The 25,844-nt window shown below is 38.6% G+C and overlaps 1 protein-coding gene across 11 annotated transcripts in view; it reads left to right on the top strand.

Moving 5' to 3' along the window:
* RECK (reversion inducing cysteine rich protein with kazal motifs) overlaps positions 1-25,844 on the top strand; it is a 307,670-nt gene that overhangs the window by 214,416 nt on the left and 67,410 nt on the right. For 7 of the 11 annotated variants that reach the window (XM_070727792.1, XM_070727794.1, XM_070727795.1 and 4 more), the window contains 6 exons: positions 5,058-5,270; positions 8,157-8,293; positions 10,989-11,129; positions 14,248-14,436; positions 20,291-20,413; positions 22,592-22,763. In XM_070727792.1, the coding sequence (XP_070583893.1) occupies positions 5,058-5,270; positions 8,157-8,293; positions 10,989-11,129; positions 14,248-14,436; positions 20,291-20,413; positions 22,592-22,763 (975 nt within the window). The remainder of the gene's footprint in view (positions 1-5,057; positions 5,271-8,156; positions 8,294-10,988; positions 11,130-14,247; positions 14,437-20,290; positions 20,414-22,591; positions 22,764-25,844) is intronic. The other 4 variants (XM_070727793.1, XM_070727797.1, XM_070727798.1 and 1 more) reach the window with 4 other exon arrangements.

Here is a 25,844-nt window from a genome sequence, read left to right as displayed (position 1 = left end):
GGAAATTTAAACAAGAGATTGGATAACCATTCGTCTGAAGTGGTGTAGGCTTTGCTGCCTAAGCAAGGGGTTGGAGTAGAAGACCTCAAGATCTTTCCTAACTATTCTATTCCTATCCTATCCTATCCTATCCTATTCTATTCTATTCACATCACCACCAGATAGATTTGTAATTGGCTGACAAACCATACTCAGTGTGTAGTCTTTAATGGAGCTATATCTACATGGAGGGAAATAAGCAGTGAGGCTAGGGTTAGCTCTATTTTAAGTCCAGTACATTTCAACATCTTCAAAAATATTTCAGTTTTAGATTTAAAAGGGGAACTCATCAAATTTGCAGATGAACTAAAGTGTCAAGAATAGCCAACAGCTCCAGAGATTGGCTCAAAATACAGGTAGATCTTGACTGACTTGAACACTGGGCCCTATTTAACAAAATGAAATTCAGTGTTGAGTAAAGTAAAGTTTTGCACTTAGGCAAGAAATATCAAATATATAGGTACAGTTTACATGAAACCTGGCTAAATAATAGTAATTCTGAGAGGCATCTTGGAGTCCTGGTAGACAATAGGGCTCAGTGTTAAATCAGGTGCAGTGTTCAAGTTGGTCAAGATCCATTTAAATAGTGTGCAGCATCAGCCAAAAATCCAGTGGAATCCTATGTTGCCTTGACAGGGATACAATCATGATCATGTGAATTAGAACTGCTTTATAAAGCCTTAATAGGACTACACTTAGACTACTGAATACAGGTTTACTCACCATTAGGGGTATGTAGGCTAAATCAGTGATTTTCAACCTTTTTTGAGCTGCGGCACATTTTTTACATTACAAAATCCCATTGAGCGGGAGGGGGAAAAAGTTTGGACAAAATTCTCTCTCTCTCTCTCTCCCTCCCTTTCGCTCTATTTCTCTCTCCATCCCTCTTTCTCCCTTCCTCTCTTTTTTGCTCTCTTCCTCTCTCCCTCACTCCCTCTATGTCTTTCTCTCTCCCTCCTTCCTTCCCTCTCTTTCTCTCTCATGCTTTCTTTTTCTCTCTGTCTTTTTTCCTTTCTCTCGCTCTCTTGCTTTCTCTCTCTCTTTTGCTCTCTTTCTCTCTTGCTTTCTCTTTCTCACTTTCTCACTTTCTCTCTATCTTGCTTTCTTTCTCTTGCTTTCTTTCCCTCTTTCTCTCTCTTGCTTTCTTTCTCTTTGAAGGCGCAAAGAAGGAAGCTCAGCTTTTGGTCTTGGAAGTTGAGCTTCGTGGCACACCTGACTACGTCTCGCGACACACTGGTTGAAAAACACTGGACGAATGGTTTTTCATGAAGAATGGTTCCAGGAATTGGTTTGTCTAGTCTAGTGAAAAGAAGGGCTAGGGATGGCATGATATAAATGTTCCAATGTTTGGGGGTCAACCTATTTTCCAAAGCATCAGAAGGCAAGGCAAGAAACAGTGGATAGAAACTAATCAAGGAAAGAAGCAACCTAGAACTAAGGATAAATTTCCTTTATTTTATTTTATGCCTGATGCACCAGTTGCGGCTCTATTTGGACCGGGAGTCACTGCTCACAGTCACTCATGCCCTCATCACCTCGAGGCTCGACTACTGTAATGCTCTCTACATGGGGCTACCTTTGAAAAGTGTTCGGAAACTCCAGATCGTGCAGAATGCAGCTGCAAGAGCTATTATGGGCTTTCCTAAATATGCCCATGTTACTCCAACACTCCGCAGTCTGCACTGGTTGCCGATCGGTTTCCGGTCACAATTCAAAGTGTTGGTTATGACCTATAAAGCCCTTCATGGCATCGGACCAGAATATCTCCGGGACCGCCTTCTGCTGCACGAATCCCAGCGACCAGTTAGGTCCCACAGAGTTGGCCTTCTCCGGGTCCCGTCGACTAAACAATGTCGTTTGGTGGGACCCAGGGGAAGAGCCTTCTCTGTGGCGGCCCCGACCCTATGGAACCAACTCCCCCCAGATATCAGAGTTGCCCCCACCCCCCTTGCCTTTCGTAAGCTCTTAAAAACCCACCTCTGTCGTCAGGCATGGGGGAATTGAAATATTCCCTTCCCCTAGGCTTATAAAATGTATGTATGGTATGACTACATGTATGACTGATCTCTTAAATTGGGGTTTTGAGATTTTTAAATATTAGATTTGTTTACGTTGTCTTTTTATTGTTGTTAGCCGCCCCGAGTCTGCGGAGAGGGGCGGCATACAAATCAAATCAAATCAAATCAAATAAATCAAATAAATAAATAAATAAATAAATAAATAAATAAATAAATAGTTTTTATTGAATTATTTACATTTAAAAAAGAACATAGAAAAAAAAGTGCAAACAAACAAAACAAAACAAATAAACAAAATATTTAATGATTAATTATTTTGTACATATCCATCAAATACATTTTAGAGTAAGTCAATTCCTAACAGTAGAAAATTAAATCAGTGAAACAGCTTGCCTTCAGAAGTTATGGGTGCTCTATCACTGGAGACTAGGCCAGTGGTTCCCAACTTGTGGTTCATGAACCCCTGGATAGGTCATAATGCTGTCAATGAAGACTTGAAAAAATGTTATGAATTAAGTCTTATTGGTCCATGGCCACAAAATGGGTTCCGTGGTGAAGAAAAGGTTGAAAAGCAGTGGATACGGTCTCCTGTTTGAGCAGGAGATTAGATTAGAAGATCTCTAAGGTCCCTTCCAAACCTGTTATTATTTTATTCTAACTGCTCTCACTAACATTGACAGGGCAAGCTATTAAAGAGAGCAAACTTCATTCCCTACTAGCACTTATGATATTACTTAGTTTGGGTAATGAAACATCTGCAAGGACAAGTCAAGCACCAAGAACCACTGTTCTATATGCCTTGTCAATTTTCTCTACTAGATTGGAACATATCTAGAGCAGGTTTTTATTTGTATGTAGGAAGAAGAAAGGAAAATCTAATTTTCACACAATTTCAATTGAAATAACTTGAGACTGAACAACTTGAATCTTGTCTATAGCAAGATTTGAAATAGATTTTTCTGGCTGGGAGTGTGTCTTTTAGAGTATATAAACACAAAATCAGCTTTTTGGTGAGATGTATATCTTCATAGTTAAAGTGATAATTTATTGCCTGTAATATATGACATTAAAATCAGATTCTTATATCTAATAGTTTTCATTTTGGGATTGTGCTATTAAAATCTTATTCCCAAATTGTGTTGTTAAAATGTTTAATTATACAGTGATACCTCATCTTACAAACCCCTCATCATACAAACATTTCGAGATACAAACCTGGGGTTTAAGATTTTTTGCCTCTTCTTCCAAACTATTTTCAGTTTAAAAGCCCAAGCTGCCGCCACTGGGATGCCCCACCTCCAGACTTCTGTTGCCAGAGAAGTGCCCGTTTTTGTGCTGCTGGGATTCCCCTGAGGCTCCCCTCCATGGGAAACACCACCTCTGGACTTCCGTGTTTTTACGATGCTGCAGGGGAATCCCAGCAGCGCAAAAGCGGGCGCTTCGCTGGCAATGGAAGTCCGGAGGTGGGGTTTCAAGGACTTCCGTGTTTTTGCGATGCTGCAATTTCGCTGAGGCTCCCCTCTCTTGAAACCCCATCTTCGGACTTCCGTTGCCAGCGAAGCACCCGTTTTTGTGTTGCTGGGATTCCCCTGCAGCATCACAAAAAAAAGGAAGTCCGGAGGTGGGGTTTCCCATGGAGGGGAGCCTCAGGGGAATCCCAGCAGTGCAAAAACGGGTGCTTCAGCTGGCAAAAGGGGTGAGTTTTGGGCTTGCACACATTAATCGCTTTTCCATTGATTCCTATGGGAAACATTGTTTCATCTTACAAACTTTTCACCTTACAAACCTCGTCCCGGAACCAATTAAGTTTGTAAGATGAGGTATCACTGTATTTACTGTGCCAAAATATATAATAATAATAATAATTATAATAATTATAATTATAATTATTATTATTATTATTATTATTATTATTATTATTAATTAGATTTGTATGCTGTTCCTCTCCGGAGACTTGGAGCGGCTCACAACAATAACAACAATGTGACAAATCCAATATATTTAAAAAATATCTAAAAACCCATCATTAAAACCATGCAACACAATCATACCATACATAAACAATATAAGCCCAGGGGTATCTCAACTTCTCCATGCCTGATGACCTAGGTGGGTCTTCAGTAACTTACAAAAGGCAAGGAGGGTGGGGGCAGTTCTCTGGGGGAAGTTGATTCCAGAGGGCCGGGGCTGCCACAGAGAAGGCTCTTCCCCTGGGGCCTGCCAGATAACATTGTTTAGTCGACGGGACCTGGAGAAGGCCAACTCTGTGGGACTGTATTGGTCGCTGGGATTCGTGTGGCAGAAGACGGTTCCGAAGGTATTCTGGTCTGATGCCATGTAGGGCTTTATAGGTCATTACCAACACTTTGAATTGTGACCGGATAATATTCACTATATGTGAATATTTCTACTTGATTATCCCCTCTATAAATTTATTCTCTGTTTAATATCTACAAAATAGTTTTATGGAGTTTCTCTCTAAGACTCTTATTTTTAGTGTGGATTGTATCACAATTGTACAATTGTACTTCTGTAATTATATATACATTTAGCTAAATGATTTTCCAGAAATTACTGATCCTAATAAAATTCCTTGTGTATTTAGCTTCTCTGGTTTTTAAAATAGTCAAAATAACAATATCTCTACATGCTGCTTTCCTTTCCTGCCTTAATACATATGTTCTTTCTGAAATTCTTTTCAAACTAAAATCTAGCTTTTCTTCAAACATCTTTAATACAGTTCTATTTCTGAAATCAAATAATTGGGCTCAATATTTTAAATTTAGCATTAGATTGCTATAGTTCTTTTTTATATATAAGGCATGAAATCACCCTTGAAACTTAACGCATAATTATTTTACAATATGCATCAGGTCCCCGTCCCCCCCGTTTTAGGTAAAACCCAGCTTTTTATCTAAATATATACATTATTATTATTTATTATCTTTATCTAAAGGTCATGAAATTGTTGCCTTCTGTTTGCATGACTTTTTCTTGAAGGCCTACTGAACTCTTCAGGAGCTGTAATGCCCAGTCAGATCAAGGAGCTATGAATGATATGAAACTTTGGGAAAAAGGAAGCATTAAGATGCCTTTTATAAATATCCCTGTACTTGATATTAAAAAATGCCAACCAGAAATGTGGAAGGCAGTTGCTTGTTCACTGCAAATTAAACCTTGTCATAGTAAATCTAGAGGAAGTATTATTTGCAAGTAAGTAGATTTTTAGCTTTTTATCTTCAGGCATTTTTCTTAGTTTTAAAACTGGATAGCAAAAGAGGTTCCACTTACAGGTGAAACTCGAAAAATTAGAATATCATGCAAAAGTTGATTTACTTAGATAATTCGACTTAAAAGGTGAAACATAATAAATGAGAGAGACTCATTACATGCAAGGCAAGATAATTCAAGCTGTGATTTGTCGTAATTGTGATGATTATGGGGTACAGCTCATGAAAACCCCAAATTCATCATCTCAGAAAATTAGAATATTACATGCAATCAATAAAACAAGGATTGTACATAGGACAATATTGAACAGCTAAAAAATATAAGCATTCATATATGCTAAGAACTTGGTTTGGACCCCTTCTGCAGCAATTACTGCCTCGATGCGATGTAGCATAGAAGTTATCAGCCTGTGGCACCGCTGAGGTGTTACAGAAGACCAGGATGCTTCAATAGCAGCCTTCAGCTCTTCTGCATTGTTTGGTCTCATATCTCTCATCTTTCTCTTGGCAATGCCCCATAATTCTCTATGGGGTTCAGGTCAGGTGAGTTTGCTGGCCAATCAAGCACAGTAATCCTGCAGTCATAGAACCAGTTTTTGGTGCTTTTGGCAGTGTGGGCAGGTGCTGGAAAATTGAAGTCAGGATCCCCATAAAGCTTGGCTGTGGAAGGAAGCATGAAGTAGTCCAATATCTCCCAGTAGACAGCTGCTTTGACCCTGGACTTAATGAAGCACAGTGGACTAATACCAGTAGCTGACAAATCAACACAGACTGTGGAAACTTCATGCTAAACTTCAAGCATCTTGCCGTCTGTGCCTCTCCATTCATCCTCCATTCTCTGGGTCCTTGGTTTCCAAATGAGATGCAAAAGTTTCTAAGGTCTGCATATTTGTACAGCAAATTGCCTGACCTGAACCACATAGAGAATCTATGGGCATTGCCAAGAGAAAGATGAGAGATATGAGACCGAACAATGCAGAAGAGCTGAAGGCCGCTATTGAAGCATCCTGGTGTTTCATAACACTTCAGCAGTGTCACAGGCTGATAGTTTCCATGCCACACCGCACTGAGGCAGTAATTGCTGCAAAATGACCCCAAACCAAGTACTGAGTACATATGCATGCTTATACTTTTTAGAGGTCCAATATTGTTCTATATACAATCCTTGTTTTATTGATTGCATGTAATATTCTAATTTTCTGAGATGGGGGATTTGGGGTTTTCCTGAGCTGTACCCCATAATCATTACGAGTATGACAAATCACCACTTGAACTATCTTGCCTTGCATGTAATGAGTCTCTCCCACATATTACGTTTTACCTATGAACTTGCATTGCTGAAATAAATGAACTTTTGCATGATATTCTAATTTTTCAAGTTTCATCTGTACATCCATACCTTCACCTGAAAAATGTAGAGTCAAGTATGCTAATGTGTCCTATCTCATAGAAGTCTGTGTTAATCTTCAGGCTAATTGTAAGGGCAGCTGTCATTCAGGATTTTCAGCTGACTGTGAAGATCTTGAAAGAGTGTTGGGAAAAGTTTGGTGCTTCCTTGATTCACTTCTTTTTCTTTAAACATTCATATGATTGCATGAAGAGGGTTAACTTTAGTAGGTTTTCAGTTGGATATCCATGTAGAAAAAGGAAAATTAAATGACAGTAATATTGTAAATATTGTATTTTCAGTAACCAAATGAAGAAAGTCTAAAGCAAAACTGAGATGGAACTAATTAGTGCATTGTTCTAGAACTTATCCAATATTATTCCTAATTATTAAAGTATATTTTTAACCATCAGTTAAAAAGAAAATGTAAACGACTTTAATGGTTTACAAATATAGGGTGGAGAGTTGAGCAAGTAGAAGAAAGCCCAAAAGCAACTATGTGATACATTTTGAAATTTAAACAATGATTGATTTCAAAAGTTTGTGCAAGTCAATTATCACACCAAGTTCAAGTTTGATTTGACTTTCTGATAAGATGTTACAAAATTATTTTTATAGGATTTTTTTTACTAAACTCTGTAAAGCTAATATATTATATAATTGAATAGGGTCTAGACAGATTCTGTTGTGCAAATCCAAAATCCATTAAATTGTGGAGGGGAATAAGCCAGAAGACAGTCATAATGATATTCTGTGCAATGTACATAAAATAATTTGATTGAACTTCTATTCTGCTTAGTGGCAAATTCCTCTGAGCATATTTTTTTGACAAATTCAAGAACTATAAAGGATCCCTAATCTGAGAGTTCATCCAAGATGTTTTTAATTGGAAAAATGTCAGTACAATAAGAACTGGCAGAATTTATACATCTGTATTTAGAATGAATACCTCTATGCCTCTATAATTTTTACCATGCCTCTATAATTTTTACCACGAGGCAAGATGGATGACAAAATAAATCTAATAAGTAAAATAATTTTAAGTCCCACATACGATGTGATAATGCATAGTTCATTGTAAGAGTTCAAGATTCATGCTGCATAGGGATTTATTGTAGAATAAATAATTTAAGCTATTAAATGCATAAATAGTTATTTTAGGGCAAACATAACTAGACACCATATTATATAGGGCTGTGAAAATCTCCAGAAAGAGTTGCTTTGGAACACATGTAAAGGCTATAAATTTGTTTGGTCTTTTTTCAGTTGCAGCTATGGAAGGATTTTTAAAAATCTTGTGTGGTTCCATACATTCCAAAACACCTCTTTCATGTGATTTACAGAGACTTAATGTTACATATTTAAGGATATTGATATTTATATGTAAAATTGTATGTTATTTTTATATGTACAGCTGTGTGCCTTTTTTATTTTTAAATACTATGCACATATATAATGTGTAAACATTTTGTTTTCTTGAAGGTCAGATTGTGTAGAAATTCTCAAAAAATGTGGAGACTTAAGCAAATTTCCTGAGGGACATATGGCTGAAAGCATCTGTGAACTTTTATCCCCAGCTGATGATTTGGAGACTTGCATACCTTTAGATACCTATCTTCGTAAGTACTGAAGAACAAGCCCAGTGACAACTTTAGAATTCAAAGCAGTCTGTTTCTAGGCTTGATAAAAAAAAATGATGGGAGCAAAAGCCTTTGGATAATTATAATTATAAATCCAATTTCTATTATAAATTCATATTATCTTTTCTATATTCTCTGTTAATATTCCCCAATCAATTAATATTCAACCAATTAGCAATTATTATTATTAACCTTTAAGCACCTTTTACATTTTCCAAATGTGTTTCAAATTTGTCTTATGTAATTATTGAAACATCACTTCCATACTTGTAGTTCATATCAAGATCAGCTTATTTCTTATGTATATATTCCGTTAAGTTTCTTTATATGCATATTTCTAATACAATCTTATAAATTAATACATCTATTTCTACTTCAAAGCAACGCAAATTATATTCATAAAAATAAAAGAAGAAAAATCTATTTTTAACTTATTGAATGATCAATCACCCCTTTTCAAATTTACAGCAATCTTGCCAAATCTCAAAAATTTTCTTTCTTGTCTTTTTCTATCCCTCTAATCTCCTCTTTTCTCTTTTCCTCCCAGATTGTGCAGTCTTTCCCAATTTTTTATTTTCCATTTTAATTTCTTTTTTATTCTGCCCATTAGTATGTATCAGATCACATCTATTCCATTTTCTATTAGTGCTTATCTTACTATAATCATACCCCCGCAAAATTTGGATTAATCATTTCGGACTAGAGACTAAAATTGAACTTTCTCCTTGGGTGGGGGCAATTCTGATCTCTGGTGGGAGTTGATTCCAGAGGGTTGGGGCCGCCATAGAGAAGGTTCTTCCCCTGGGGCCTGCCAGATGACATTGTTTAGTCGACAGGACCTGGAGAAGGCCAACTCTGTGGGACCTTATCGGCCACTGGGATTCGTGTGGCAGAAGACGGTCCTGGAGGTATTCTGGTCTGAATATTTAAAAGAAAGGGAGGCAACTGTAAGCCTGCGTGGTGAAAAATCTGTTGGCTAAGCTGAGGCAGCATTTGGCTGGAATGTATGCGCTGCCAGATGTGACCTTGATTCAATGTAGCTTGTTGAATTGTTTATATAACAACTGATAAAAAAAGCTAAGAACCGAGAAAGAATATTTTTCTGTTGAACTTTATGTGAGTCTAAAAGGGGTAAAAGAAAAGAAAAAAAGTTTGATTTTCTTCTGAGGCTTTTTTGCTTTGAGGCTGTATAAAGATTTTTTACTGGGCAGCTGGTCAAAGATGGAGCTTCGAGAAATAAGATTTATGCAGTGACATATGCACAAGCATTAAAGAATGGAGAGAGGAAATGAGAAGCAACGCTAACTCTTTAATTGAAAGTATAAAAAATCTTCAAAGAATTTCAAAACAAGATGATTATGACAACATACAGGGAAATACAAGAAACAGTGGTGATGAAAAGAAGAATGATGATCAGATTGATCAGCATACAGGAAGCGATGGAAATATCAAAGTGATATACATTGGACAATTTCAAAATCGACAGATTAAAGGTCATATGATTTATGTAACAATTTTGAAAAAAAATTGTTCCCAGTTGTTAAGTGTGTTTTCCTGATTGTACCTTAAATGGATAGAAAAAAGTTATTATTCCCTGTAAACTCGCTAATATATACGAATGACAGGTATATAGGTATTCTTTTTTAATGAGAACAGTTATAATACAGTACTTAAAGAGTTAAATAAACATAAAAACATTAAAGAAAACATTTCATTAAACATAAGAAACCTACCTTTTTTGTAACACTACGGTAATACGACATCACATTATTATTAAACATGTTTAGGCTCCTGTCGCCTACTGCACTGTTAGGGAAAGATTGGATGCTTGTTCTTTGCTTAAATTTCTCAAACCAGCCTCGACTGGCTTTGGAAAAAAAAAATCACTCACACACTTGTTCTGGGGTTTTCTTCTGCAAATCATCATAGATTTGCAGCGCCTTCTCACAAATTAACACCTCACTGATGCTATCACCTGTTTCTCATTTATATACACAAGCAACAACTTTTCTACTTCTTCTATTATTTGAGGCCTTTGCTTTGTTAAAGTACTCACTCCTTTCAACACATTAGCTTCTTTAAACTGCTGCTTTTACTTTAAAATATTCGAGATTGTCAACTTCGCCATGCCGTATTCGGCCGCAAGATCTGATACATACATGCCTCTTTCAAATAATTTTCTTTTTCAATTCAATTGTTGGCCTCTGCCTTTTCACTACAGGTACACTGCTACTATCACTCTTAATCTTCTTTGGAGCCATGATTGAGGGCTATATTATTAAAATAAAGCACTATAATCACTAAAAAAGAAGGAAGCAGCATGATAAAAATAATGGCCAACTGAAAGAACATAACTGTGTCTTGAGTCCGAATGATGCTTGGTTTGAGATTTCAGGATTTGTTTTTGTTTATTTGTTTATTTGTTTTTTATTTGTTTATGCTGCCTAGAATGGGATGAGCAGTAATAAAAATATGATTGATTAATGAATTAATGATAAATATAACCCTCTTTGATAAGCACTGAAATTTTGGTTCTTTAAAAAATTTTAAGTTACTTTTTTTATTTTAATGATGTGTATATTTTCACATAGTGAATAAAGATGACACATTGGCTTAAAAAATAATACACAAGTCTAATTCTATATAGTATTAATTTTCCCTACTTTTTTTTCAGGTCCAAGTACATTGGATAATATTGTAGAAGATGTTACACATCCCTGTAACCCAAACCCTTGTGCTGCAAATCAATTGTGCGAAGTAAACAGAAAGGGATGTCAGCCTCTTGAACCCTGTCTTCCCTATTTTTGTATTCAGGGTAAGCCTCTTCAAAGGCTAAACAAATGCCATATGATTCCTAATAACTTAACACTTGTCTTTTTTGTAATTGAAAATATTCTTTCTTCAAGGGGAAAGGCAGGCACACTAAGGGTTAGAGTGAACTTGTGACAAATGCTAAAAACATGTTTTTTACATTTATACATGTAAGAAATAAAATGTATATATATAGTCAGAGAAACCATCCATCTACTAATGGAAAAGATGGTGAGGTGATAGGTACCAAGGAGAAAGCAGAATTTCTTATTTCTTTCTTTGACTCTTCACCAAAAGAAAAAAACAACAGTCCAGCCAAAAGTGTCATGTATCATACAGAAGTGTCATGTAGGATACAGAATAGTGATACAAGACAAAATATTAAAGAAGATTGTTGGAGAATTCCTGTTCAGTTTAGACAAATTCAAATTGCTAGAACCAGTTGGGCTACATCCCAGGATTTTGAAGGAATTGGCAGGTGTGAAGTCGGAACCACTGAATTCCCCCCCCCCCCAAAAAAAGATTTTCTGGAGTACTCTGGAAATATTAAAGGATTGGAATATAGCTGATGTGTTTCCAATCTTCAAAAAAGGAAAACAAATGAACCCAAGAAACCACAGGCCAATTAACCTGTCAACAATACCTGGAAAGACCCTAAAAAAGATAATCAAACAGGATTTTTAAGTACCCAGAAATGAACAAGGTACCGGTAATTACTAGAAACCAGCATGGGTTTGGTTAAAAACATAATGCCAAATTGCCCATATTGCCTTATTTGACAAAATGACTAAATTAGTTGATAAGTGAAATGCTATGGAAATAGTTTACTTAGGCTTTAGTAAGCCATTTAATAAAGAACATCACAACCTTCTTTTTGGTAAGATAGACCAATGTGGAATAGATAGTACCATCAGAGATGGATTTGCAACTGATTGACCAATCACACAGTGAAAAATCTTCAGTGGAATTACATCAACACAGAGTGAATCTTGCAATGGGGTAGCTCAAGCTTTTGTTTTAGGCCTGGTATTCTTCAACATCTTCATAAATAATCTAGGTTAGGAAATACAAGAAAAACTCATCAAATTTGCAAAAAACACTAAATTGGGGAAAATTGATAACAATAAAGGATAGGCTCAAGTGGAGCACCTTGACAGACTTTAACAATGGGCCCTACCCAACAAAATGCAATTCTGTGATAAGAAAAGTAAGATCCTATACATAGGCAAGAAACACTAAATGCAAAGTTATAGAAGAGGTTATATCTGGCTGAACAGTAGCAACGGGTATCATAGTAGACCAATATTTAAGAATGAGCAATCACTGTGCTGCAATTGCCCAAAAAATCAATTGCTGGGCTGCATCAGTAGAGAGATAAGAACATAAGAACTTAAGAAGAGCCATGCTGAATCAAGCCAAAGCCCATCGAGTCCAGCATTCTATGTCACACAGTGACCCATGAATTGTCCATGGGGATCTTGAGCAGAAAGAGAAGGCAAGACCCTCCCTTTCCCCTGACCCCCAACAAATGGTACTCAAGGGAATCCTGCCTGCCTCAATCAACATAGAGGCGGCACATGGACATCCATTTCAATAACCACCGATACACTTGGCATCCATGAATCTGTCTTATCCTGCCTTCAAGGTTGCTATCAGCCTATCAAGGCTGACAGCTGTCATGACCTCTTCTGGAAGTGAATTCCATAAACCAACGACCCTTTGGGGGAAGAATATTTCCCTTGATTTGTCCTCACTTTCTTACCTATGAGCTTTAGGGAGTGCCCCCTTGTCCTAGTATTGTGTGATAGAGAAAATATTTTTTCTCTATCCACCTTTTCTATCCCATGTATGATTTTATACACTTTGATCAAGTCACCCTTAAACGCCATCTTTCAAGGCTGAAGAGACCAAGGTTTTACAACCTGGTATCATAAGGGAAGTGCTCCATTTCCTTTATCATTCTTGTTGCCCTTTTTTGCACTTTTCCAGTTTCATTATATCCTTCTTGAGGTGCGGTGACCAGTAGCCTTAAGATTATATGAAATGATAATATCACTTTATATTGTTGAAACTATATTTGGAATATAGTATCCAGTTCTGGTCATCATATTACAAAAAGATGTTGAAGCCTTTAAATAAATGCAGAGAAGAACAACAAAATGATAAAGGGTCTAGAAGGTAAACCATACAATGAATAATTGAGAAAACTAAATATGTCTAGTCTAATGAAGAGAAGGACTAGAGATGATGTGATAGTAGTCTTCCAGTACTTGAAGGACTGTCACGGAGAAGAGGGGGTTGACCTATGCCCCAAAGCACATGAGGGTAGGACAAGAAGTAAGGGATAGATGATCATTAAAGAAGGTGCTACCTAAAACTAAGGAGAAATTTTCTAACAGTGATAACAATTAACCAACTGAACTCCTTCAGAAGTTGTGGATGCTCAATCTCTGGAGAGTTATTAAGAGGAGACTGGACAACCATTTAGTAATGATATACCATGCCCTGCTTGAGCAGGGTTGGATTAAAAGACTTCCAAGAATACTGATACTATATTCTAAGGTTGAATGGTCGCTACAATAAATAAATGGTGTAATCTAGATAGTAAATGCCAAATAGAGAATGCTGGTTTTTCCTATAATGGGGAATACTACAATGGGCTTGTTCCTTTCATTTGCTGCAGTACGTAGTATCAGAACTTTCAGCTTTCATCATTATAAAAGGAAGAACTGATTTGTTTACTTCTCTCTCTTCTCCCTCCCCTCCCTCCTGTCTCTCTCTCTCTCTCTCCACACAAACACACACACACACACACACACACGGAGGGAGGGAGGGAGGGAGGTGGAAAGAGAGAGAGAGAGAGAATATATTTCCTCCAATGTTATTTGAAACTGCCCCATATTTATCAGTAATGTTATTATCTCTGCCTTGTATCTATCTTTCACCTCCAATTTCATTTTTAAGACCAGCTGACCTTACTTTAAATGCAATGCTCCATGTCTCTGAGTAAACTGTAATCAATGAAAGTTTAAACTGTTTCTTAATCTTTTAAGAGGTTACAACACTTATTCCTTCTAGAATTCATAATTCACTAACAATTGATTTTCTGCATATTAACATAGGCTGCAAATTGGGTGAAGCCTCTGATTTTATTGTCCGTCAAGGTACACTCATCCAAGTACCATCTTCTGTTGGTGATGTTGGTTGCTATAAAATTTGCACATGTGGGCAGAATGGTTTGTTAGAAAACTGCATGGAAATGCATTGTATTGATCTCCAAAAGTCATGCATTGTTGGAGGTCAAAGAAAAAGTAAGTACTAGTATATGGAGTTGTTTTTATAACAAGGTTTTAAAATTTAATTTAATTTATTACATTTATTAGCCGCCCAACTCCATTTGGACTCTGGGCAGTGGACGAGCAATGTAAACAGTGTAAAACAAGCAAAATAGACAATTCTACAGATTACAAAACTAATTCTAATTGAAGTCCTCCTACCAATGATCTCCTGTCTGTTTTTTACAAATTTTCCATATACTGTAAACAAATATTTGATGTACAGTGATCCCTCGATTTTCGCGATCTCGATCTTCGCAAAACGCTATATCGCGATTTTTCCCACCCGATGACGTCACTCTCTTCCTTCCTTTCTCATCTTTCTTTCTCTCTCTCTTTCTCTATCTTGCTTCTTCCTCTCTCACACTCTCTTCCTCCCTCTCTCATCTCTTTCTTTCCTTCTCTCTCTTTCTCTATCTCTCCCCCTCTTGCTGGCGGGCGGGCGGGCGAGCGGGGGCATCAGCGAGGAGCCGGGGTTTCCCCTTTGCGTGGGCGGCGGGGAAACCCCGATCTTCGTCTGCTCGCTGCTGCTGCAGCTACTGCTTGGTGCAGTGTAACATTTGTTTGGCTGTTGTCTTCCGTAGTACCTTGTGGAACTTGGGGTACTGCCCTCTTTGCATAAGGACATCTAGGTTAGATGGCGAGATCTCTAGATTGCAGTCCTTAGTTTGTAGCTTGCAGGCAGAAGTGGAAAGATTGTCCCAGCCACGTGCTGTAATGCAGCCATGTGTCCAGCCTCCACTTCCACAGCGCCCCCCGAGGAGGAGGGCTGTGTGGACAACTGTCGGTTCAGGAAGATTGTGTGCAGTTGAACAAAAACATAGCAATTTTGGTCTATCTATCGAATTTTATTTATTTATTTATTTATTACTTAGATTTGTATGCCGCCCCTCTCCGAAGACTCCTATAGTGTTCTTGCGGATTTAAATAGTAAGGATGTTGGAGATATTAGCAAGGTCCCTCAGGCAGAGAATGAGGGGATGTTCAAAGGGGAAGTTGTCGTAAATGTCACCAAACCATCAAGTGCAGTTAGTAGAAATAAAAAGAGGACACATTTTCTTGTGGGTGATTCGACCGTTAGAGGTGTTGATTTGGGACAGAGCAAGGATGTGGTGAAGGTGCTGAGGTGTCTCCCAGGGGCCACTGCCAGCAGGGACAGGAGGCGGATTACAAACATTGTTAAGACTGTGAGTAAAGGTAATAACGTTGATGTGGTGGTGCATCTTGGCACAAATGATTTGTCCCAGAGAAATGTTAATGTAGTAAAAAGAGATTTTCAATGTCTAAGTGTGGAGCTGGGTAAAATAACTGATTCAGTGACTTTCTCAGAGGTGTTACCGGTTTGTGGCCAAGAGGATAAAACAACGTGTATCAGAGAGTTTAATGTGTGGTTAAGGCAGTGGTGTAAAGCTGAAAGTTTTGGCTATGTAAGTCATGATGTCAGTAGGTGGTCTAATAGGGAGTTGTTTAAGAGGGATGGTTTGCATCCATCATACAGAGGTACCCAGGTGCTCGGTGAGGAATTCAGAACTTTTTTGGACAGGCATTTAAACTAGGTAAAGGGGACAGAGATGTAACTGATGTGGGTGATTTCTGTCCCCGACCAATGAGGATAAAGCAGTTTTTGGAAGCTTATGAAAAGGGAGCTGCAAATAATATAGATGTAGTTGTTGATGATAAGGGGCAAATTAATAACGAAAATAATGTTCTTTGGGTAATGTGCACAAATGCTCGAAGCTTGAGCAACAAGCTCTGTGAATTAATGGCCATAATATCTAGAGATAATTTGGACCTGGTTGCCATAACTGAGACATGGTTTAAGGATTCTAATGAATGGGAAATATCCATACCAGGATATACACTGTATAGGAAGGATAGAATAGAGAGAAGGGGAGGTGGAGTAGCCATTTATATTAAAGAAAGTCTAAAAACAACACTAATTCAAAATACGTGTCAAGATCTAGAGACCCTCTGGATTTGCATGCAAATTAAAGAAGGTTCTGTCATTAGAATTGGGGTGATCTATAGGCCTCCAGGGCAATCCGAGGAATATGACAACAAGATGGTGGATGAAATTACCCAAATGGCAGTAAAGGGAGATATTGTGGTTATGGGTGATTTCAACATGCCTGATGTTGACTGGAATATCCCCAGTGCCCTTACATGCAAAAGTAAGAATATAGTAGAGGCCTTTACAGGAGCAGCTCTGGCACAGCTGGAGACACCAACTAGAGGGGAGAATATTCTAGATTTAGTTTTTACGAATGGGAATTGGGTTTCAGATGTGAAGGTGGGAGAAAATTTAGGTTGCAGTGACCATCTATGTTTGTGGTTTGATGTAAAAACTCATTGTGAGCAATCCTATAATGCAACCAAAGTATTGGATTTCAGAAAAACAAATTTTAATGCAATGGGAGAATATTTAGATAATGAATTAAAGGGGAGGGATAAAATGGCAGGAGCGAGCATCCAGTGGACTGTATTAAAAAAGGCCATCTTAAAAGCCACTGGACTGTATGTAAGACAAATAACTAAAGGTAAAAGGAAGAAGAAACCGCTATGGTTTAGCAATGATGTAAGGGCTATAGTCAATGAAAAAAAGGCTGCCTATAGGAGGTATAAAGAGTCTGGAAGTATAGCTGATAGGGAGGTGTATAAAATGAGACAGAAGGAGGCGAAACAGATAATATATGATGCTAAAGCCTCAAAAGAGGAAGAAATTGCCAAATCTGTAAAGAAGGGGGATAAAACCTTCTTCAGATATATTAATGATAAGAAGAAGAAAAGCTGCGGCATCACGAAGCTTAGTACCGGGAATAATACATGCATTAATGGGAATAAGGAGATCGCTGACCATTTCAATAGCTACTTCTGTTCAGTTTTCTCAAAAGACACCTTACAAAAAAATAGTATAGAGGGATATAGCATTGCTTCCAACTGTACGGATTCAGCTCCAGTGATCTTAGAAGCCGATGTCTTAGAAGAACTTGAACGATTAAAGATAAATAAGGCAATGGGTCCAGATGGCATCCACCCCAGAGTTCTTAAAGAACTCAGAGCTGTCATTACTACCCCCCTGACTGATTTGTTTAACCAATCGTTGTTAACAGGAGAAGTTCCTGAGGATTGGAGAATGGCCAGTGTTGTGCCTATTCACAAGAAGGGCAGTAGAGAAGAAGCTGGTAACTACAGGCCAGTTAGCTTGACATCAGTTGTAGTTAAAATGATGGAGACTCTACTCAAAAAGAGGATAAATCAGCACCTAAAAAACAATAACTTATTGGACCCAAATCAGCATGGCTTTACTGAAGGCAAATCATGTCAGACTAATCTCATTGATTTCTTTGACTATGTCACAAAGGTGTTGGATGAAGGTGGTGCCGTGGATATTGCCTACCTGGACTTCAGCAAAGTCTTTGATACGGTTCCACATAAAGAGCTGATAGATAAATTAGTGAAGATTGGACTTAATCCCTGGATAGTTCAATGGATTTGCAGCTGGCTGAAGCGTAGACATCAGAGAGTTATTGTTAATGGCGAGTATTCTGAGCAGAGTCAGGTTACAAGCGGTGTGCCACAAGGGTCTGTTCTGGGTCCTATTCTTTTTAATATATTTGTGAGTGACATAGGGAAAGGTTTGGTAGGGAAGGTTTGCCTATTTGCCGATGACTCTAAAGTGTGCAATAGGGTTGATATTCCTGGAGGCGTCTGTAATATGGTAAATGATTTAGCTTTACTAGATAAATGGTCTAAGCAATGGAAACTGCAGTTTAATGTTTCCAAATGTAAAATAATGCACTTGGGGAAAAGGAATCCTCAATCTGAGTATTGTATTGGCAGTTCTGTGTTGGCAAATACTTCAAAAGAAAAGGATTTAGGGGTAGTGATTTCTGACAGTCTCAAAATGGGTGAACAGTGCAGTCAGGCGGTAGGGAAAGCAAGTAGGATGCTTGGCTGCATAGCTAGAGGTATAACAAGCAGGAAGAGGGAGATTATGATCCCACTATATAGAATGCTGGTGAGACCACATTTGGAATCCTGTGTTCAGTTCTGGAGACCTCACCTACAAAAAGATATTGACAAAATTGAACGGGTCCAAAGACGGGCTACAAGAATGGTGGAAGGTCTTAAGCATAAAACGTATCAGGAAAGACTTAATGAACTCAATCTGTATAGTCTGGAGGACAGAAGGAAAAGGGGGGACATGATCGAAACATTTAAATATATTAAAGGGTTAAATAAGGTCCAGGAGGGAAGTGTTTTTAATAGGAAAGTGAACACAAGAACAAGGGGACACAATCTGAAGTTAGTTGGGGGAAAGACCAAAAGCAACATGAGAAAATATTATTTTACTGAAAGAGTAGTAGATCCTTGGAACAAACTTCCAGCAGACGTGGTAGATAAATCCACAGTAACTGAATTTAAACATGCCTGGGATAAACATATATCCATCCTAAGATAAAATACAGAAAATAGTATAAGGGCAGACTAGATGGACCATGAGGTCTTTTTCTGCCGTCAGACTTCTATGTTTCTATGTTTCTATGTTTCTATGAAGATCGGGGTTTCCCCGCCGCCCACGCAAAGGGGAAAGCCCGATTCGTCTGCTCGCTGCTGCCGCCGAGCAGATCAGCTGCTGGGCGGCCGCAGCAGCAGCGAGGAGACGAAGATCCGGGTCTCCCCGCCGCCCACGCAAACTCCACCATCTGTGCATGCGCGGCCATGGAAAAAGGGTGCGCATGCGCAGATGGTGTTTTTACTTCCGCAACCCTACATCGCGAAAAATCGATTATCGCGAGGGGTCTTGGAACGGAACCCTCGCGATAATCGAGGGATCACTGTATATCATTCAGTTTTGTTGAGATTATTCTGTACCAACTTGTTTATTTTTTGCAGAATTATATAATACAGCTACTCCTTGACTTACAACAGTTCTTTTAGTTACCATTTGAAGTTACAACAGCATTGAAAAAGTGACTTTTTGTCATTTTTCACACATTATTATTGCAGCATCCGAATGGTTACTAAATTTACAATTGGATACTTGTCAACTGGTTCATATTTATGCCAGTTGCGGTGTCCTGGAGTCATATGACCATCTTTTATGATTTGACAAGCAAAGTCATTGGGGAAGCCAAATTCACTTAACAACTGTGTTATTAATTTAACAACTGCAGTGATTTACATAACAAATATGGCAAGAAAAATCATAAAATGGACAAAACTCACCTAAGAAGTTTCTCACTTAAGGAACACAAATTCTGGGCTCAATTGTTATTGTAAGTCAATGATTGCCTGTATTTCTACAGTATATATGTACGCATGCATGCGTAATTTCCTGACAGTTAGAAAAATTAATCAGTGGAGCAGTTTGCCTCCAGAAGTTGTGAATGCAACACTGGAAGTTTTTAAGAAGATGTTGGATAATAATCTATTTGAAGTAGCGTAGGGTTTCCTGCCTAAGCAAGGGGCTGGACTAGAAGACCTCCAAGGTCCCTTCCAACTCTGTTGTTTTTGTTGTTGTTGTTGCATCTAAATAAATTATGAGATTTTTTTTTTAAAATAGCTTCTAATCTGGAAACCCAATTATAATTCCATCTTGAATCATTTAAGGTCTTTGGGTTAGGCTGGTCACATTCTGTCGGCATGGTAGAGTTACTGTGGAAAAATGGAGGAGAGAATGCTATCTACACTAGTGTGAACTCCTAGAGAAAAGGATATATATTGAATACATTTTTTTGGCTGCAAGGGCGGTATTTCATACTAACGATGCATATAAGTAGTTACATTTTAAATCCAGTATTTAGTAAAATATTCATTTTATTTTAAGGCCATGGAACATCTTTTAATATAGACTGCAATGTCTGTTCATGTTTTTCTGGGAATTTGATATGCTCTACTCGTCAATGTTTCAGTGAATTAAATTCAGATGATGAGCGACATCTATTTACAGGTAGTGTTTTTAAATTTTAAGAAACTTTGAAACTTATCAGAAGCAATGTAATGCTGAATTTTGTTTTTCTCTCATGATACTTTGCCTAGATTTTTCATGTGACAACGTTCAGAAGTCTGTTTGCCTGTGGATTTATTCAGGTTGCCAATACAACCTGAAGCAAATGGCTTGGGTTATACAGTGGTCCCTTGACTTTCGCGGGTCCGACTTTCATGGAAAGGCTATACCATGGGTTTTCAAAAAATATTAATTAAAAAATGCAGCCACCCGATGTACAATACTGTGCATTTTAATTCTCCTCCTCCCCCACCACCCCAGCTGTCCTGCTTCTTTAAATAAAAGCTCCGCTTCCGACCCAGCCTCCCAATCCGTCCCCTTTAATTCTCGGAGTGTTGGTACGCTCCACTTGAAGCCAAGCCTTACTGCCGCCCGCCACCACTGCCTCTTCTTCCCCTACCCACCTAAGCCGTCTCCCTTAGTGGTAACATCCGACCTCCCAGCTGACCAGCCTGGAATCCAGAATGCAGCTGCGAGAGCATTCATGGGCTTCCCAAGGTATGCCCATGTTACACCAACACTCCGCAGTCTGCATTGGTTGCCGATCAATTTCCGGTCACAAATTCAAAGTGCTGGTTATGACCTATAAAGCCCTTCATGGCATCCGACCAGAATATCTCCGGGACCGCCTTCTGCTGCACGAATCCCAGCGACCGGTTAGGTCCCACAGAGTTGGCCTTCTCCGGGTCCCGTCGACTAAGCAATGTCGTTTGGCAGGACCCAGGAGAAGAGCCTTCTCTGTAGCAGCCCCGGCCCTCTGGAACCAGCTCCCCCCAGATATCAGAGTTGCCCCCACCCTCCTTGCCTTTCGCAAGCTCCTTGAAACCCACCTCTGTTATCAGGCATGGGGGAATTGAAATTTCCCTTCCCCCTATGCTTATAGAATTTATACATGGTATGCTTGTATGTATGAGTGGTTCTTTAAATTGGGGGGTTTTAGATTATTTTTAATATTAGATTTGTTTACATTGTCTTTTTATACTGTTGTTAGCCGCCCCGAATCTTCGGAGAGGGGCGGCTTACAAATCTAATAAACAAACAAACCAATCAATCAATCAATCAATCCTGGCTTCGAGTCCTGGCCTGGATCCCTCTTGCCTTGACCTTCCTCTTCCCCTGCCCTGACCCTGAGCACCGGTGCTGCGCCACCGCTACCAGAGACGCCGGCAGTGAGTGCAGCAAACCCCCCAGCTTGCTGCTCTGTTGCCCCTGCGGGTTCTGGGGGTAAGTAAAATCAGGAATGGATGAGGGAGTGGGAGGAAGGAAGGAAGGAAGGAAGGAAGGAAGGAAGGAAGGAAGGAAGGGTCTCTACTTCACGGAAATTTGACTTTTGCGGGCGGTCTTGGAACGTATCCCCTGTGAAAGTCAAGGGACCACTTTACTGCAGATTTAATATAATGTAAGAGATAAATGAAATTCAAAACACAGAGTTTTGGGAGAAAAAATTATAACAACTTTAGGAAACTATTGTAATGCTATAAAGGGTATAAATCTTGCTAGGCTTTAGCTTTCTTCCCACCCAGAAGCAAGGGGAGATGAGAGTAAATGGATTTTATAAACTCTGACAAGGAAGAGGAGATCAGGGCAAATGGAGTTTGTAAGCCTCCAGCAAATAAGAAGGCAATCCATCCACGGACTTGCTGGACTCAAGCCTATTCCAGGAAATCCTCATTTTACCTTTTTGTTTTTTCAACTTCTAAGAAAAGCAACTGACCAGTACAGAATCCGTTGCTTACTGACACATTTCAAACTCCTGCTATTTAGAGGTTCTATTCTCATGATACTATAGAGGCGTTTTTTTAAAGAGGCGCTGTAAACCGCATAAACAAATGGAGTCTTCTTAAAAAATGGAGCATCTTAAAGCTTGCTTTGCTTAATAAATGTCATGCATGCAACTATAATGTACAGGTTCCATTGCAGTTGTATCTTGAGGGCTACCGGTATATTCATTAAACAGTGTCTACCTACTTCTGTTACCATTATTTTTATCCATTGTATAATAATCCTTCTTTCAGATAATTATTTAAAGGGCAAATATCTCCTTCAGAGAAAAATAATAAATGGATTTCTATAGCTGATGTAGTTATAGACAACATCCTAAACAAGGTTTACATTTTTCAGGTCTGCCATGTAACTGCGCTGATCAGTTTGTCCCAGTTTGTGGACAGAATGGACGTACTTATCCAAGTGCATGTATAGCACGTTGTATTGGGCTACATGATAATCAGTTTGAATTTGGGTCCTGCATTTCTAAGGATCCTTGCAACTTTAATCCCTGCCACAAAAATCAGAGGTAAATGTTCAAGAAAATCTATAGAAATTATGTTACTAGATCAGTTAACTTTTATGAAAAATGATTTTTATCTTAATTTCTGTTAACAGAAACACATGAATTGTAGTGTTTATATATTAGATATAATAAATAAACTACTAGTCAGTGTTATGTAAACTCTTAGAAAATATTTTATACTTCCTTTTAGGATAAAATATTAGGAAATATTTTATATCACGAAAGTGTATTATTAAAATTTGAATTTTGAAAGAAAGATGTCATGAAAATTTGATATTTAAATCCATGCTTTAATTAGAATAAAATAAAAACTTTTAAAAGTTCTTAAACATTGCATATGCTATCATGAGTTTAAAGACTTGGAAATCAGGATGAAAAAGCCATTTCCTGTAGAATGAATCTCTTGTTAATGATCCAATAGTCTTCTTCAGTTTGAAAAGTAGATAGCTTTTCTGTAGAAAGTTTATGAAAAAGAAAGGAATAGTATATTGAGGAACAAATTTAAGTGATACTCTATTCCAACTCTCCAGTATCTAATCACTACACCAGATATTATTAAAGTTCAGTTATCTAGCTAGTACCTTAATACTATATTCAGCAATTCTCGCCAACCCTCCCCTGACAACTTGAGAATCACTTTAAATATCCCAATCGATTACAGCAGAAACTCCAGATAAAATTAGGGAGCAATCAAAAATAGGATATTTTACCTCTGAGCCAGTATTTCTAAATTATTTTCTATTACGCCCCCCCCTCCAGGAAGAAGTAAACATTTCACAGCCCCCCAACTCTCTGCCGGGACAACTGTTTGCAATATTCAGCACATTTTCGATGAAAAAACTCAAGCAGCTTATCAGTGTGATTGGGGTGGAATGTGTTTAAGTGACGCCTTAATTTATTTAGCTTCATGCTGTCTGCTGCCAACATTTTTAGACATACCGGTATTTCCTCGTCTCCCACTGTAGTCACAGGGAAGCCAAGCGTTCCATACTCTTCGTCATGTCTCCTCATCTTAGCTTTCGGAGAATTATGTTTGTCTCATTATCTCCATCACTCTCCTCCTTTCTTTTCATTCCTGTTAAATATTTTTCCATAGGGTCTCTTAAGGGTTTGTTATATGCACATTGTATCTCCTACTCTGTGCTCTATGCTATTGTTTAGTGCAAAAAGCCCCTACTCCCTTTGGCAAAAAAAGCACATTCCCCAGCGCCACGTGTTCCCCTCCCCCCCCCCGGCATCACTCCACACCCTGAAGGATGATACTGAAGGGTGCCAATGCAATATAATCATCAATAATCCTATTTCTTCCTTTGTAACTCTCCATATTTATGGACAGACATACATTTTCCTGATCCACAGTATGAGATTGAAAAATAAACAAACCTTCTCATTGATTTATGGGTTATGAGAGCCAGTTTGGTTTAGTGATTAAGACATTAGGCTTGGTCTTCTGGTTTGATGTCACACCAGTGCAGAGCAGCCATTGGAGTCTCCCAGGGCTGATCTCTGTTTTTTAATGCTTTTCAATAGACAAAAAGCCAGTTGTTGCTCAGAGGGATGTGTGATTTGAAGGGGAGTTCCTGGAGCATCTGTAGAGGAAAGGTGACACCCCGGAAGAGCAAGGGAAAACCCCAGAGCTGAGCATGAAACTGGCCTCATGGTTGGTCTGGAGGCATCTGGAGGCATGACATCCTGACTTGGTTTGAAGAAGCGGAAAAGTAGCATCCAGAAAGAGAGGTGGACTTTGCAGGAGAGAATTTGACCAAGAGGACATTTTAACAATAGAAAGATCTGAGAAGAAGAGCCCTATTTGTTGCCTGCTGGTTGGAACAATAAGAGGTTCCAGGAGACAGAGAGGCAGCCATTGCAACCTTGAATGGAAAAGAGCGAGAGTGAGAGTGTTGGATGGGTGGATCTAAGATCTTCCATAGATACTTTCATTTGTTTACTTAGCTTGACTCTAAAGGATCCGAACAAAGAAATTTGGACTATAGATTGGCAGCAAAAGGGCAAGAAGGGCTTTAGGAGGTGTGGAAGGCAAGCAGAAGTTAACGATGAATGATTGTGTGAGAAAAGTTGGAAGTCAGATGGTGATTCAGCAAAATCGGAAGGTACGCGATTACGCATGCGTCGCCTAGGGTTTTAGACGCAACCACAGGAGAGCTCCCTGAAAAGGTTTTGAAAAATTGATAGAAACCCCGAAAAACTCCATGAAACTCCTTAAAAAGTGGATAGAAAGAAAGAAAAATTAAAGGAGAACTAAGAGAGGCAAAGAAGAAAGTTTGGAAAAGGTGGGTGCCACTGGATGCCGTTGGATTCTGAAATTGGAAAACAGTGAGTAGAATACAAATAATATAAAGAAAAGATGGCGGAGGATGGAACCAAGCCAGGCATGGATGGGAAGATAGATAAATTGCTACAAATATTTGGCTCTATGGAGGAGAGATTTAAAGAGATGGAAAGTGCATTTGGGGGCCCCGTTAATGATGTGCAAGGGCTTAAAAAGAGTTCACAAGAGCAAAAAGAGAAAATTGAAATAATTGAAAAGAAATGAAATCCCAAGCTAGAAAGGCAAGTGATATCACAAAACAACAAACCTTCAGAATAGCAAATCTAGAAGATCGCCAGAGGAGACATAACTTACGTTTTCGTGGCTTTAAGCAGGGGTTTAGAGAAGGTCTGATATTACCCGAAGCAATTCAACAATGGTTCAAAGCAAATGACAAATATTGATGAACAGGACATTGAGAAGGTCCATTCGAGTATCGGCCGCAGAGACATGCAGAGACAAAGAGACATTGTTGTTGAGTTTGCAAGTGAAAGGAAGGCTGAAAAGTTTTATAAACATTTGCGAAGCCTGACAGATCTGAAGTATGATGCAAATGAGGTAAGAATTTTAAGAGACCTCTCTAGGCAAACTCTACAGGAAAGGGCTGCATTGAGACGAATTACAACTCTTTTGTTCCGGAATGGTGTCAAATTTACATAAGGATTTTCTGCAGCCGTTTTGGTATATCAAGGAAATCAGGCCTACAGAGCACGTATAGTCGAGGAGGAAAGAAATATGCTGCAACAACTGGATAT

This window comes from Erythrolamprus reginae, chromosome Z (assembly GCF_031021105.1).
Source record: "Erythrolamprus reginae isolate rEryReg1 chromosome Z, rEryReg1.hap1, whole genome shotgun sequence".
Taxonomy (NCBI): Eukaryota; Metazoa; Chordata; class Lepidosauria; order Squamata; family Dipsadidae; genus Erythrolamprus; species Erythrolamprus reginae.
This window is presented reverse-complemented; position numbering and strand designations above follow the sequence as displayed.